The sequence below is a fragment of the Ophidiomyces ophidiicola genome (assembly GCF_022830035.1).
Source record: "Ophidiomyces ophidiicola strain CBS 122913 chromosome Unknown scaffold_61, whole genome shotgun sequence".
Taxonomy (NCBI): domain Eukaryota; kingdom Fungi; phylum Ascomycota; class Eurotiomycetes; order Onygenales; family Onygenaceae; genus Ophidiomyces; species Ophidiomyces ophidiicola.
In genome coordinates this window covers 4,372-18,331 of record NW_026054701.1, presented here as the reverse complement: position 1 = coordinate 18,331, position 13,960 = coordinate 4,372, and the positions used below count along the sequence as shown (strand labels likewise).

The 13,960-nt window shown below is 38.2% G+C and overlaps 3 protein-coding genes across 3 annotated transcripts; 1 reads left to right on the top strand and 2 right to left on the bottom strand.

The window, feature by feature from the left end:
- Positions 1 to 785: 785 nt before the first annotated feature.
- On the bottom strand, positions 786 to 2,358 carry LOZ57_006849 (uncharacterized protein; the record flags this gene model as incomplete). The annotated part of the gene is made up of 2 exons (XM_049255864.1): positions 786 to 1,992; positions 2,045 to 2,358. The coding sequence occupies 2 exons, from the start codon at positions 2,356 to 2,358 to the stop codon at positions 786 to 788; spliced, it is 1,521 nt and encodes a 506-aa protein (XP_049105157.1).
- A 1,278-nt stretch (positions 2,359 to 3,636) lies between these two features.
- LOZ57_006848 (uncharacterized protein) lies at positions 3,637 to 4,424 on the top strand (the record flags this gene model as incomplete). The annotated part of the gene is made up of 2 exons (XM_049255863.1): positions 3,637 to 3,719; positions 3,776 to 4,424. The coding sequence occupies 2 exons, from the start codon at positions 3,637 to 3,639 to the stop codon at positions 4,422 to 4,424; spliced, it is 732 nt and encodes a 243-aa protein (XP_049105156.1).
- A 128-nt stretch (positions 4,425 to 4,552) lies between these two features.
- Positions 4,553 to 5,610, bottom strand: LOZ57_006847 (uncharacterized protein; the record flags this gene model as incomplete). Its single annotated transcript, XM_049255862.1, has 2 exons — positions 4,553 to 5,144; positions 5,198 to 5,610. The coding sequence occupies 2 exons, from the start codon at positions 5,608 to 5,610 to the stop codon at positions 4,553 to 4,555; spliced, it is 1,005 nt and encodes a 334-aa protein (XP_049105155.1).
- Positions 5,611 to 13,960: the final 8,350 nt, after the last annotated feature.

The window sequence follows — 13,960 nt, the reverse complement described above, 5'->3', positions numbered from 1 at the left end:
TCTCTCTTGAATATGAGACTGTTACACTCTGTGCATTCATTATCTGTCTCTGAGTCTCTGCTCATCAATTCTGAGTTTTATAACAACTCTGCTCTCTCTGTAGCTTCTGAGACTGCATGTTTTGATGATTTATTGACATTTATACATAATTCAAATCTGCATCTCATTAATGCAACTGCAGATATCTCTTTTATTGAACTATGCTTAAAATAATTATAGATGTCTTGAGTTGTCAGCAGTCATTGCATCCTATTCTTCTGATGATAATTAATAAAATCCTATTCAAAGTTATACAGTACTAGGTCAAAAGTGTTGGCACCCCTCCTACTATTACACCAAAACCCACCCTTTTCACAATCAAGTTACTCAACAAAATTGTATTGTAACATATCAATTAATACATATTAATATGTAGAGAATTGATAAAAGAATACTTAAAGAATGATTTTATTAAATAATTATAAATTATTGTCTCTGTAAATCTCATTAAATATAACAGAAAGCTATCATCATATAGACTTCTCTATTCATAATGAAAATAAGTCAGAATTAAATTATTAAAGACACAATGAATAGTTCAAGCATTTATCTTCATATTAATTATATTATTCAGTATACTAGCATACAATCTTGTGGAGTAATTGAAGTTTGAAAAGTGTTACTTGAAAAAAAGGGTGCCAACACTTTTGACATGGCACTGTAGTAAAGTACTATAGTCTATAGGATGACAGTTTATGGATTCTATTCTCAATGGATAGCTAGAAACTTGTAAATTTTGACACTATCTACAATGTCTCTTTCAAATTTACTGCTTTCTCGATCCAATGCCAGAGCCGACTATCAGCAACAAAAGATCCGTTCAATACTGAGCATATATTAAGCTTTGTAGCTACAGCCTGCCGCTCAATACCCACATTAGTAAAGTATTCCTTTTCTCCCCGTTTGATTTCAGTTGGTGACGGATCATTGCTGGAAAGAACTTGTCTCATGTTGATAACATCACATTTTGTATATAGCTGCCAGAATCCTGTGAATAGCTCCTCGGCAGGCTTGCTGGAACACAATGTATACAGCTCTGCAAAATAATGATAGTCCCGCAAGCCATCAAGATTAACCAGACGCATAAAGAGCCAAACCATCCTAGCTCTTTTCCAAATTGTAGAGTATAACATAGTGCCGTCACCTGTGAAGCTGGACCTGAATGCGGACGTCATTGCAGGCTCCCACTCATCTCTTGGGTGAGGTAGGCTTGGAGTACAGAGAAGTATTGTTGATGGCGCGGAGAATGAGAATGCCCAGTCAATAATACATGTTATATTGTGCTGCTCATCAATGAATATGTTGCTCAGGCTGAGGTCAGCGTGATATAGCGCAAAGCCATCAGGTTGATCACTGCCGCTTTCTTCCAGATCACCACCGAGAGTTGGTATAATGCTTTCAAGAAACAACCCAGCCACAAAATAGTCTAATCTGTTTGGACTGGTTTCAATCTTAGAGCCAAGCCCGACAAAATCGTTCCACCGATCAGTTGCTGCTAGGTAACTGGAGTAACAATCATACTCCATCGGAACTGGAACGGGTGCAAAGAAGGCGTGGTGTTCCAACGTCAATTCCCGTAAATGCATAAAGTAAGCCGAGAGTAGTGCCCTGTAATATTCGCCCTCGTTCTCAAAAGGACCACGAAAGATTCCTTGTAGGATATGGCGGTCGAGCAAGAGTAAACCTGGTGCAAGGCATGGCCCCACTTTGAAACGCCCATTTTCTTCAAAAAGCGAACCAATTTTATCAAAACGCGGCCGTGAGAGCTGTGACATTATAATCCCAAGCTGCTTCATAATCTTCTGCTTTTCATTTTCTTTCAACGAACATCGGCGGGCCTTAGATGAAATTGGCTCACATTGCTGAGGGTGCCAGTCATAGTTAGAAAGAGGGATGCCCTGCGCCCGTCTCATGAGTATAAAAGGAATACCAATGCTGTTGTCTTCAAAGGCGCTGCATAATTATCAGCTAGTTTGACCAGTATTTGGAATGCAGCACAACGTACCAGTAATGATGAACCTCCGGAACCGGTATCGAACTATTCAGGCGAATATATTTTAAAGTAGATGCTTCGCTAGTGAGCGCAGCTCTTACTGTTTCCTTATCCAACCCAGAATGTGTCCTGGGAGCTCGAAATAGCCATTCAACTCCATCAGCAAATGTCAGGATTATCGCCCAATTGAAACTTCCACTGAACAGCTTTTGTGTGGAATCGCAGAAACATTTCACATTGCGCAAACTTTGGGCCAGTTCAAGAAGTTCAGCCAAGTTGAAATCAGCATAGAAGAAGATGTTAACTTTCCATTGTTTCTTAAGCATTGTCATTGTATACTCTGTAGGGATTGTGGTGTTCTATATTTGTGTTGGAAATTAATACTTAGTTAACTAACCACTGGAATCCCTCTTCCTGTCGGACTGCAATTTTTCCGAGCTGTTAACCGTGTCACGTCAAAAACTTTTCAGCCATCCTGTGTTCCACTAAAGGACGTCAACAGCACGCGTCTGAAGTGATGAGGTCCAGAGTGAGTCATCTAACCAGGCTTGAGGCTTGTACATAGTACAGAGTACTCCGTACCCAACATCATTATCACCGACCCGCGTTACGAAGTTATAACTTGCCAAGCCCTGATAACCCGGTTATCACGGCGGCTCCCCTAACAAACCCATTCAGTATAACTCGGTTATCAGCCAGCTTGGCGGCATGAGTTAGAGTTTGTGTTATATGGGGCCCCCGTACGGTGATTGGCAGGCTGTAGAATTACTATGCCAAAACAGTACACGCGCAGGCAGGCTGGTAGCTTAGTAATGAGAGAGATTAGAGAGCTTAGTAATTACACAATTACACAGCTGATTACACAGCGCGCAGGCTGGTTACTAAGCTCCGGCGCGCGTAATGCCAAGACCAGGAGCCTACACAGCGCGCAGGCTGGTTACTAAGCTCTCAGGGCACCTAATGCCAAGACTTTTCAAATGCACTAGACTATATTGGGCCTAGTATGATAACTTGCCCCGCTAAAGTTAGATGGCACCTTGGCATAACTTACATAGTAACGCAGGTTATAACACACACTAATTTACCCCCGTATAACCACTAGTCAGCTCGCTGTACTCGTATAATTAGTTTACATAGTTAGGCTAAATTACCTTACATAGTTTAGGCAGGTAGTTAGTTAGTTAGTTAACTAACTATAATAGACAGGCAAAAATCTTAACACAGCCTCACACTAATGCATGAGATTTCAAATCCATCCTGAACTATGGCCCAATGATATTTGACAGCTTTGGCCCTCACATGCAGGAGACAATTTTTGGAATGTTTTTCCCATCAAAGAAATCACCTACTATGAACTACTGCAGAACATGACCCAACAGTCTTCCGAGTAGCAGGATGACAAGGAAGCTGCAGATGGCATTGAAGCCGGCATATGCAAGTACATAGATAAGCGAGAGGATACGAGTGCTTTACAGTTGGTAACTGCTGAACAGATAACTACTTAAAGACTACCCACCACTTCAGCTGAAGCAACTCATCGTCTATCCATCAACTGATGAGTTGCGAACAACAATAAATAGCCTTATCCAAAGAATACCCTAATCATGGCAGCTGTAACTTTTCCCATTGTTATTCCCGGCCTCCATGCCCCACCTACTGTTAAAGACCTTTTGCGATCCTCTCAGACGTAGGTTAATCTTGACTTGTGACGTTACTGGTCTTACGCTAATTTTGCTGAAAAAGTTACAATCTTCTACCAGACGATGGAGACCAGCCCGAGGTGCCAAAGATCCACCTTCAGGAGCTTGCGAGAATCTTTGCACGCTTCAAGGTTCAGAACATATTTGGACTCCATCTGATCCATGGACACTTCCAGATTGAGGAAGGCAAAATCATGCTGGGGACGCCCCTTACATCTGTTCGGGGATGCTGGACCCAGCCCACCCCCATCAGAGACATCAACCCGGCAGAGATCCATGGTCATATCTTCAAACTGACAGTCAGTGGCGAGATGCAAGCCTACGAGTATCGCCAAGGACCGACCCTTTGCCTAGATGATGTCGATCCTATGTTCTTCCAGGAACTGATTAAATACCTTCAAACCCATCATCTGGTTGATCTCCTAGGGCTCCAAGTTCTTGGTAATGATGCACCAGCAACGATGAGTGAGTTCATCCTCGCGAATAAAGGCACAGTCATGCTGGATGAAAGGGATGTGAAGAGCCGTGGGGAAGCTTTCTGTATCACGGGGTTTATTCTTAAAGAGCAGTTCAAGGACAGTGAGAAGCATGCACCAACTATCAGAGAGACCCACCAGGTCTTTTTTGATGGTGATATCAAAACGGAGAACCAGCTTATGGCCATTCTCCGAGGCGAAGAGATTGTCTTTTGAGTTGATTTTCTCCCTAGAGATTGGGTTGAGATTAATTAAGATTATGGCTATTATACTTTCTTAAGATAGAAACACAATGGATCTGGATATGACATTTTACCGCGTTCTTGTAAGTTATAATAAGCGGTCTACGCAAGGGGAGTCCCATTACCAGAAGCACAGAAAGCATCCAGGTATGCGAACGAACCTCCTTGCTGTTCCTTTCGTACACCTTGCACCACGCCTTTTGCGTCAAAGGTAAATCCATAATGGTAGAAAAATCCAACCATTCTCGCGGCGCGGACCAAAACCAAATCAGTGTCAGAGAAATTACGAGCCTCTTCTCGAAAGGTTCCCCAAAAGAGATTCTCCAGTTCGCAGTGGTGATCATAGTAGTGCCACCCTTCGGAATTCATCCAACCGAAAAAATTCTCAAGTCCATATAGCGCGAAACCAAATGGCAGGATCTTTGCTTCAGCCCAGTCAACAACTCCTGTGACATTTCCGGTTTGAGGATTTACTAGGATATTCATCGGGTTAAGGTCGCCGTGACTAAGAGCAAAGCGGAAGGCTGGCGAGAAGAGAGACGGGAGTTCCTTTTGGACCTGTTTTAGGTTGGGTTTGAAGCGAGAAGGCAGTTTCTCAGCAAGAAGATTAAAATTTGATTGAAATTCTGTAAGTAAGGAAGCAGTTGCATCGGAGCATAGTTGTAGATTGTTGTTCCATGACTGCGCAAAGAATCTACACAAAATTGTCAGTAGGAGAAATTTACGCAAAAGCTTTATTAAAGGTACCTTGCAAAGTCCTTGATGGTGTTACCGTGTCTGGATATGTCGTCCTGAGGAATTCGCGCCATTATATGAGGAGTTCCGGAAAGGTACTCCATTTCGTAGATATATACTGGACGCGACTCGCCCAAGGTACCAAGATACACACAGCTGGAGACAAACTCGGGATGGACTTCTTGGGCAAGAGTAATGTTGCCCATATCAATGATAGAGTTCTCATCTCGAAACTGAAAAAGTTTGGAGTTGTTGGGGCCTGCGGTCACAGTATAGCTGCACACGCCTTGCATGTCTAAAGCAGTTGGAACACCGCCTGCGTGAGAGGTAGCAAATTCATCGCATTGCTGTCTCGTAACGGTAGTGTTCGAGTCGAAAAACCGGTCGATTGCACTATCAAGACTGTAACGAACGAAAGTCGTCATTGTAGGGTAAATCGGGTGAATGCGGGGAATAGGAGTCAACTGGCTTTTCTCACCAGGTACAAGTTGAACTACATGAATGCAATAGTCATGGGAGTAGAGGAACTAGTTACTTATTTATACCTGTAGAAATGTGACATCCTAAGCTTGTTTGAGTTAACTAACTAACTAGTTAACTAGTTGAGAATGGCTAAGTCGCCTGACACGAATCTGCCGCCTCATCTTGAACCATTACATCTGGGTCGGGCAGCGCCTTTGTGCCAGCCAACCAGCTAGGCACAGAGATTAGTAGACACATGCTGTTAAAGTTCTTTAGCGCGAATTTGGTGTTTTGAACCAACCCAATTTTGCCAGAACTTAAGCTGATCACTGCGTTACCTCGCCCTCACCTCGCCAAAATCTTAAAGATTTTGTAATTCCAGCATGGCGGTATTTTCTTCAGACAAGATTGATTTGATTAACAAATATCCTTTAAAGGGACTTGCGCCCTTAGACAGTACTAACGACGACGACGACAGTAAATTAAATTAATTAGGCTGACCGCAGGGACTAAGGTTAGGTGTCATGCCCACTGTAGGCTAAGCCTGCCCTAGAGGCTAGTACCTTAATAGTTAGTGTAGCCCTAATCTCACTAGTACTTAAAGCCACACTGGCCTTCTCTCACAGAAGATCAGTAATGAGTTCTTCTCTTACTGCACATACAGTAATACTATTTTGATACTATAAGTGTAACTTAGTTATCTTTCTTACACTGTAGACTTAATATATTGTTCTTTAGCATTTATCTTATAGACTGTTATTCTACAGTTCTTATTACTTAAACATAAAATAATTTATTAAACTATTTTATTAGAAAATTTCTTTCTATTCTATCTCTTTGATATCAATACATTTTATGCAACAATAAACACAATTTCACACTGTTAGATACACTCAGATACTATAACTGAAATCAGAAGTGAAATTAAAAAAAGATAATAAAATGTAAATTCTAATAATAATTTATAGATCAAAATCTCTATCATTGTCTCTTAAGACAAATAGATAAATTAGACTATAGTTTTAAAAACTATAACTGAAACTTCTTCAATGAATAATTAAGAAGTATTATTAGCATAAATTAAACACTTAATTAATATTTTAAATGAGTTATTAAATATTGACATCTTAGAGAGAATAACTTTAAAAAAACAGATATCAGAAGCTGTCATTTTTGTCATGCTCACTGTAGGCTAGACCTGCCCTAAGAGCTAGTATCTTATTAGTTAGCATAGCCCTAACCTTACTAGTACTTAAAAGCCATGCTTGACATGTACATATTTATGGAAGTAGCTAGATAAAGATAGTAGTTAGTTAGTCAGCATCCCAAGTCTATTGAAGAAGCTCAGAGGAGAAATAACAGAAACATCATCTACTACTCAACCAAAATCACACAGACATTCTGTAGCTCTTATAGACCAGATAACAAACTGGTAGCATGTCTTGCTTGATTGGCGACTCTGAGAGCAGTCCAAAATTCTAAAATTTCTTGCTCAATTACTCATGAACTCTAAACATATTTAACCACTAACTATAATGGAACTGGCAAATGAAACCAGATCAATCATTGAGTCTCTCCCAAAGTCTGTATTGCAAATAGCTAAATACATACTTAACTATAGCTGAAGTAACCCTAGCTCTCAAGTAATTTCACTTGGCACTCAACATCTAGCAGAATTCATCACCAAAAATAATAGAATATCATTATCAGAAAGTCAAATCTCTAACATTTATCAATCTTATATATTAAAAGAGAATTCTAAAGTGCTTCTGCTGAACAGTTCATGACTGACTTAATCAGAATCAGAGTTCTCTGACATATTTTACTCAGCAGACTGAAATCTGAATTCATTAATAATCAGAATGACAATTCACAAATTTATTTAGAACACAATGATAGTTACAAAGCTAACTTTCTATAGAACATTACTATTAAGCAAGCAAGCTGCATCAGACAGATTCTCAAGCAATCTCTCAGATAGCTTGATTATGAATCTTTCATCCAAAAGTGATAATTCAAACAATGCTCCATCAACAACTTTCAATCAAATGCAGCAGAAACTACTCACTCTGACAACATATGAAGATTCATCTTCAGATCAGACAACTACAGTAAATCAACAATCCATTGCAATTCAACAATCTATTACAATCATGTTCTCTAAAGATTTAAATGCTGACAACTCTTCTGGATCATCAATTAAAGTTCTGAGAAAATGTGCATCTCATACAAATGACATGGATATGCAACAGATCATAGATGCAGTTACAGCAAATATGCATACAATTATACATTCAGAATTAGCAGTCTTACACAGAGAATCAACTACTTCTCTTTCAACAGCAGTCTTATCAGTCTAACATTCTACTACAAACAATCACACACCTCAGCAAAGCTGGAAAATCACTGATATTGACTATTTCTACTCAGATATGCCACACCATTGAGGCTGAGACATTGCAGATCAAGAAGAAAAGATCTGAATTAAAGACATATATCTTTTTACTGTCAGAATCAAGATTGCAGCTGTCATTAAAGACCCACTGCAGATAGATGCTGAATTGTACTCATGTCTTCATGAAAATGTCATGATCTGATGAACAGTTGAATTAAATGATCTAGCACATAAAGCTCTTATTTATGATTCAGTTGACATTCAGAATTGATGCTTTGCTCTTGAAAAATGTTTCCAAATATCATCAGCACAAGCACAATCTAAATTCAATAGCATTCACTATACAGTTGCAGATGTCTGCAACAGCAAGTCAACAGCATTCTATCTCACTGATATCATGACAGTAGCTCATCAATGTGAACTAGTCACTTCAGAATTTGCAGTCATACTGCATGCATGATGTCATCTTGAAACTTCTCTTTAAGTCACAATAGATGAATCACTAAAAGACACAACAATGAACATCTTTCATGAACTGCTGACTCACAAAGAAGTCAATTGATTTAATTAATATAACATGACATCTATCTACTGACCTCTCTATAAAGCCATCACATTCCAGGCACCAAATATAAGATGCCCATATGCAACTAGTCAATTCTATGGACAGTTCAGCTGCATGCAAAATAATCAACAATGAAGAACAAGACCAAATGACTGACTCCAAAAATTCCAGTCCAAGCCAACTGAACAAAGTTCATCATCTCCATCCCATAATACAGTAGGACTGCAACAAGTATATATAACAGATTCAGACCCAATAAATGTTGATGAAGATTATTCATATGAATCAGAAGAAAATTCAATTACTTCTGAAGACAACACATCTTCAGAATCTGAAATGAATCAGATGAATGCTGATTCTCACACTATCTGCTATCATTGTGAAGAAGTCTTTTCTTTATGAAATCAGCTCTTTGAACATCTAAATACATGTGAGCCATCAGTCTATCACATCAGTTCTGAACATGATATAGTGGTGTCACATCACATTGATCTCATTCTGGACACACAACAGAACTTCTGTCACTGAAAACATGCAACAGTGCAAGATTACATTAAGAACTCTTCCAAACTAGCAGTCTGTTGCCTTGACTCAGAATGCAACTCTATGTTAGTTAACTGTAAATTTCTCCTGAAACAGGATCCAACAATAATTATTCAAGATTTAACACTGTTGTCTGTTAGTGAAATTGGTGAGAGATTGATATCTCATGCCTCAGCATGCTTCTCACTACACTTTTCAGATTTCAACTCAAAAGATGATAAAATCATCATTCACATCATGATAATAGCCCAAGTTGTCAACACCCTGCCAGTTAACATACTCATTGAAGTTGACAATCTGGCACCAGAAGACATTATTCTTGATTTTCTTCAACAGCATGCAATATTTGCAAGAGCAGATAACACTCACACATGACTGACTGTCATTTCAAAATCTAATCATCAATCTAAATGAACATTGTACATTATCTTGACCATGAACATTCCACCACATTCTCAAATCAAACTATCAATTAGAACTCAGAATCAACAATCACTATCAACAGATAGAGACTATATTTTTCATCCTCAATGCTCTACTTTAACATGCTATAATTAAGTAATGCAGACTAACCTCCCATTTACTATTTTAGAAAACAATACCAATATCTTCTACACTATTAAACATCATGCCCACATAGAATACCTAGAGGAAGCCCATGAAGACTTTGCATATCATGTTGACATCTCAATGCCAGAAACTTTAGCTCACATACCAGCACAACAATCACCAACAATAAAATTAATCACATCAGTACTAGAGAAAACCAAGCTACCAAATGGAGTCATCATATTTGGCAAATCATCAGACACCCAAAAGCTGACTGACACAGTCATGACTCACCACAATGTATGGGAAGACAAAGGAACATTTGTGAACATTCCACAACACTGATGAATGAGAATCTCAATTAAAGACACTGCTAAATCACAAGAATCTGCAAGAAAGTATCCCCTTTTCAAACAAGAAGAAGTCATAATTGATAAGACATTTAATGAACTTCATCACAAAGATCATATGATGCACAGTCTACACCATGTAAAGTACACTTACCCAGTCTTTATAGCATATCAATGGGTCATGAAAAATGAGCAGTAAATAGTTAAAGGCCATTCAGTGATTGACATATGCTCATTGAATGCCCATTCAGTTTCAGATATCTATTCACTACATCAACAAGAGAATATAATAGCAGTCATAGTTGGCTGTTTCTACATTACAGTTTTAGATGTCACATTCTTTTTTTATCAATGATGAGTACACTCTGATGACCAAGATAAACTAACAGTGGTAACACACAGAGAACAAGAAGTTTTTAATGTTGCAGTCATGAAATACATTAATAGTGTCTCTTATGTCCAACATCAAATGGATTATGAATTCCAACACTGGAAAAAATTTGTCTGTATATATATAGATGACATAGTCATTTTCTCCAAAACACTAGAAGAGCATATTCAGCATCTTCACATCATTCTTGATCATCTTAACTCTCTGAACATTTCTCTGAATTCAAAGAAAGTCTTCATTGAATTCCCATTGATCAATCTTCTAGAACAACAGATTATCTGTCTAGGCATGTCCACAGCAAAAGAAAAACTTGAAGCAATCACTCAATTAAAATTTCCAAAAACTTTACACCAACTGGAAATGTATCTTGATTTAACAGAATGGCTACATCAATACATTTCTTACTATGCACAACTCAGCAAACCACTCCAAATCAGAAAAACAGAACTCAATACAAACACACCATCTAAAGACAAGAAACAGCTAAACTATGCTAACAGAACTTATATGAACAATCCATTACAGCAAGAACTGAATTCTTTTGCAAAAATTCAAAAGCACTTCACTGTTGAAAATTTCCTAGCACATCATGATCCAAATTGTGACTTATTTATGGACATTGATGCTTCAAAGAAACAAGACTTTGGAGTCATGATTTTTCATGTCAAAAGTACATGAACTGACATAATTAACAAGCAATTTACCACACCACCATCTTCAACATTAGTTGAATCAATCATATTTCTAAGTAAACTACTCAACAGCACTGAATGAAACTACTGACCAACAGAACTTGAAGTTTCTTGTCTAGTCTGAACTCTCCAAAAAACTTGCCATTTAGTTCTAAATAACCACAATCCAACAGTAGTATACATGAATCATGCTGCCATTCCAGCCATAGCTAAGCAAATCTCAATGAACACCACAGCCACTGACAAACTAAATTTACATCTAGTTCAAGCCACAGCATATATACAGCAATATTGACTACTTATCTACCACAAGTCAGAAAAAACTCACATAATACCAGATGCACTATTCCAGCTGGAATCAAATCTTGACACATCAGCACACACTTTTCTTGCCTCATACACTGTCATGATCATTGAACTTAGTCCAAAGTTCTGTGTGAAACTAATAGCAGAATATATCAAAGATTCATTCTTCATGAAAGTCTCTCAAACACTCAACTCATCAACAACAGCCAAACTGCCATTCTATATACAGAATGATCTTATATGATGTCAGAACAACAGACACAATAGTCTCTGCATTTCAAAAGTAAGTATATCTATGATAATCAAATTAGCACATGGTTCAATCCACTTTGGCATTGAATGAACACTAGCAAGACTTCATGGACTTTTCATTCATTGAATGCATCATAATGTCTGAACCTACATTCAATATTGTCAACAATGTAATCACATTCATTCTAGATGTCACAGATCATTTAATGACTACCAATCAATATTGACATCAAAGATTTCTCACCACACAATCATCATGAATTTTATACAAGAGCTATCTGATGGACAATATAATATGCTTCTGACAATAACCAACAAGTACATCAAAAGAATTGTCTTGATTTCAGATCACACAACATGAACAGCCCATGACTGGACTATAGCTTTCTACATCAGGCTCAGCATAGCAGATTGGGCAATCTCTAAAGTTATAATCTCTGATAGAGATTCAAAATTCACATCACAGTTATGGTGCTTGCTTCTAGCCCAAACAGATACAAAGCTACTATACTCAACAGCCTATCACTCACAAATGGATGGTCAGTCTGAAAGAACTAATCAAACAGTTGAAATTGCACTCACCCACCATCTACTAAGCATCATTGATCCATTGCAATGGCACACACTTCTGTCTATGTTGCAAAGATACCTAAATTCAGTCATGAATATCAGCACAAAGACATCAGCATATGAAATTCTCTATGGCATACTGTTCTCAACAGTATTGAATTAGCCACTAGATGATCAATCTTGATTCACAGCCAGAGCTGATGCAGCTTTACTTCTTGATGAAGCAACAATGGTAGCAAAGCATTATTTTGACAAAAAGCATTGCTACCCAGAATTCAAGAAAGAAGATTAAGTTTATCTCTGACTTTGCAAAGAATATATCACCACACTCAGTAAACAACTCCAAAAATTTGATGACTGATATGCAGAATCTTTCACCATCACAAAAAAAGTAGAAAAGTTAGCTTGTGAACTGAATCTGCCAGACACATGGAAAGTTCATAAAACAGTCAGTGTCACCCATTTGGAATCAGTCCCAAACATATCAGATCTCTTTAAACAAACAATCCAGTCTCCCCTATCAATACAAATTGATGGTCATGAAGAACATGAACTGGAATGAATTGTCACAGAATGTATGAAAGGCAAAGGTACCAAAGCACAAAAAGAATATCTAGTCTGCTGAAAAGACTATGGACTCCAAGAAGACTCTTGGTTAAAAGAATCAGAACTAGTCAATGCCAAAGAACTTTTACAGCAATATCAACTTGCTGACAAACCTATATAATATTCAACATCAACACCAACAACACAAACAGCCCACACACACTAAGTAAATATATATTCCCCCCCAAACATTCTTCATTCTACAATCTTCATCCACAAAGCAACATATTACATCTCTCCTTGAACCACAGAAGCCCATACTGTATTCCACCAGCATACAAGCACAAGCATATCTTAAGCATTGCACAGAATTTCATTGAATCACAGAAGCTCATATTGCATTTGATCAGCTTACAAGCATATCTCAAGCATTGCACAAAATTCTCTTGTACCTTAGCAACAGTCCAACTGTGATGATTGGGGGATTGCAGGTAACATGACAATGGCTTACAGCCTTCATAGATGAGGTTAGGTTGGGTAAGAGGTGGTTACAAAGGGATCTAAGCATGAGAGAGAGAGAGGTAACTTGTATTGCTACAACAGTATCTAGAGTCTCTAGGTATGTTGTCACTGACTTTCATAAAGAAGCATCTGTGGCAGATTTTGTGTGTTCAGCTTTGCTAGTGTGATCATGTAATCAGTCATGGAGTTTACAAATCTCAGATGACATGAAGCATGATCATCTAAGCATCAAGAAGATTTTATGAACCTCTTTTAGATGATGGGATGAATGTAAGAAGACCACAACACAGAGTCTTACAGATTTCCTCCTCTTCACAAGTCTTAATCTCCAAGATGTTGATGTGATCAAGATCATGGTGAGAGTGACAGCTTCACTGTGATTGTAACAATTTTGTACAAAACCTCTTTTGGTGTGATGAATGTAAGAAGGCCACAGCATGAAGCCTTAATTCAATCTCAGTTTCTAGATGTAGATGTGACAGTAAGATCACAGCAAGAGTGACAGCTTCTCTGTGATTGTAATGTAGTTGCTGTAGTGACTGTCATTTTCCATAATTCATCTAGTGATACTTGGCAATCTCTTAAATATAAATATCTCTTTCTTGATCTTCTCTCTCTCTCTCTTTCTTTTT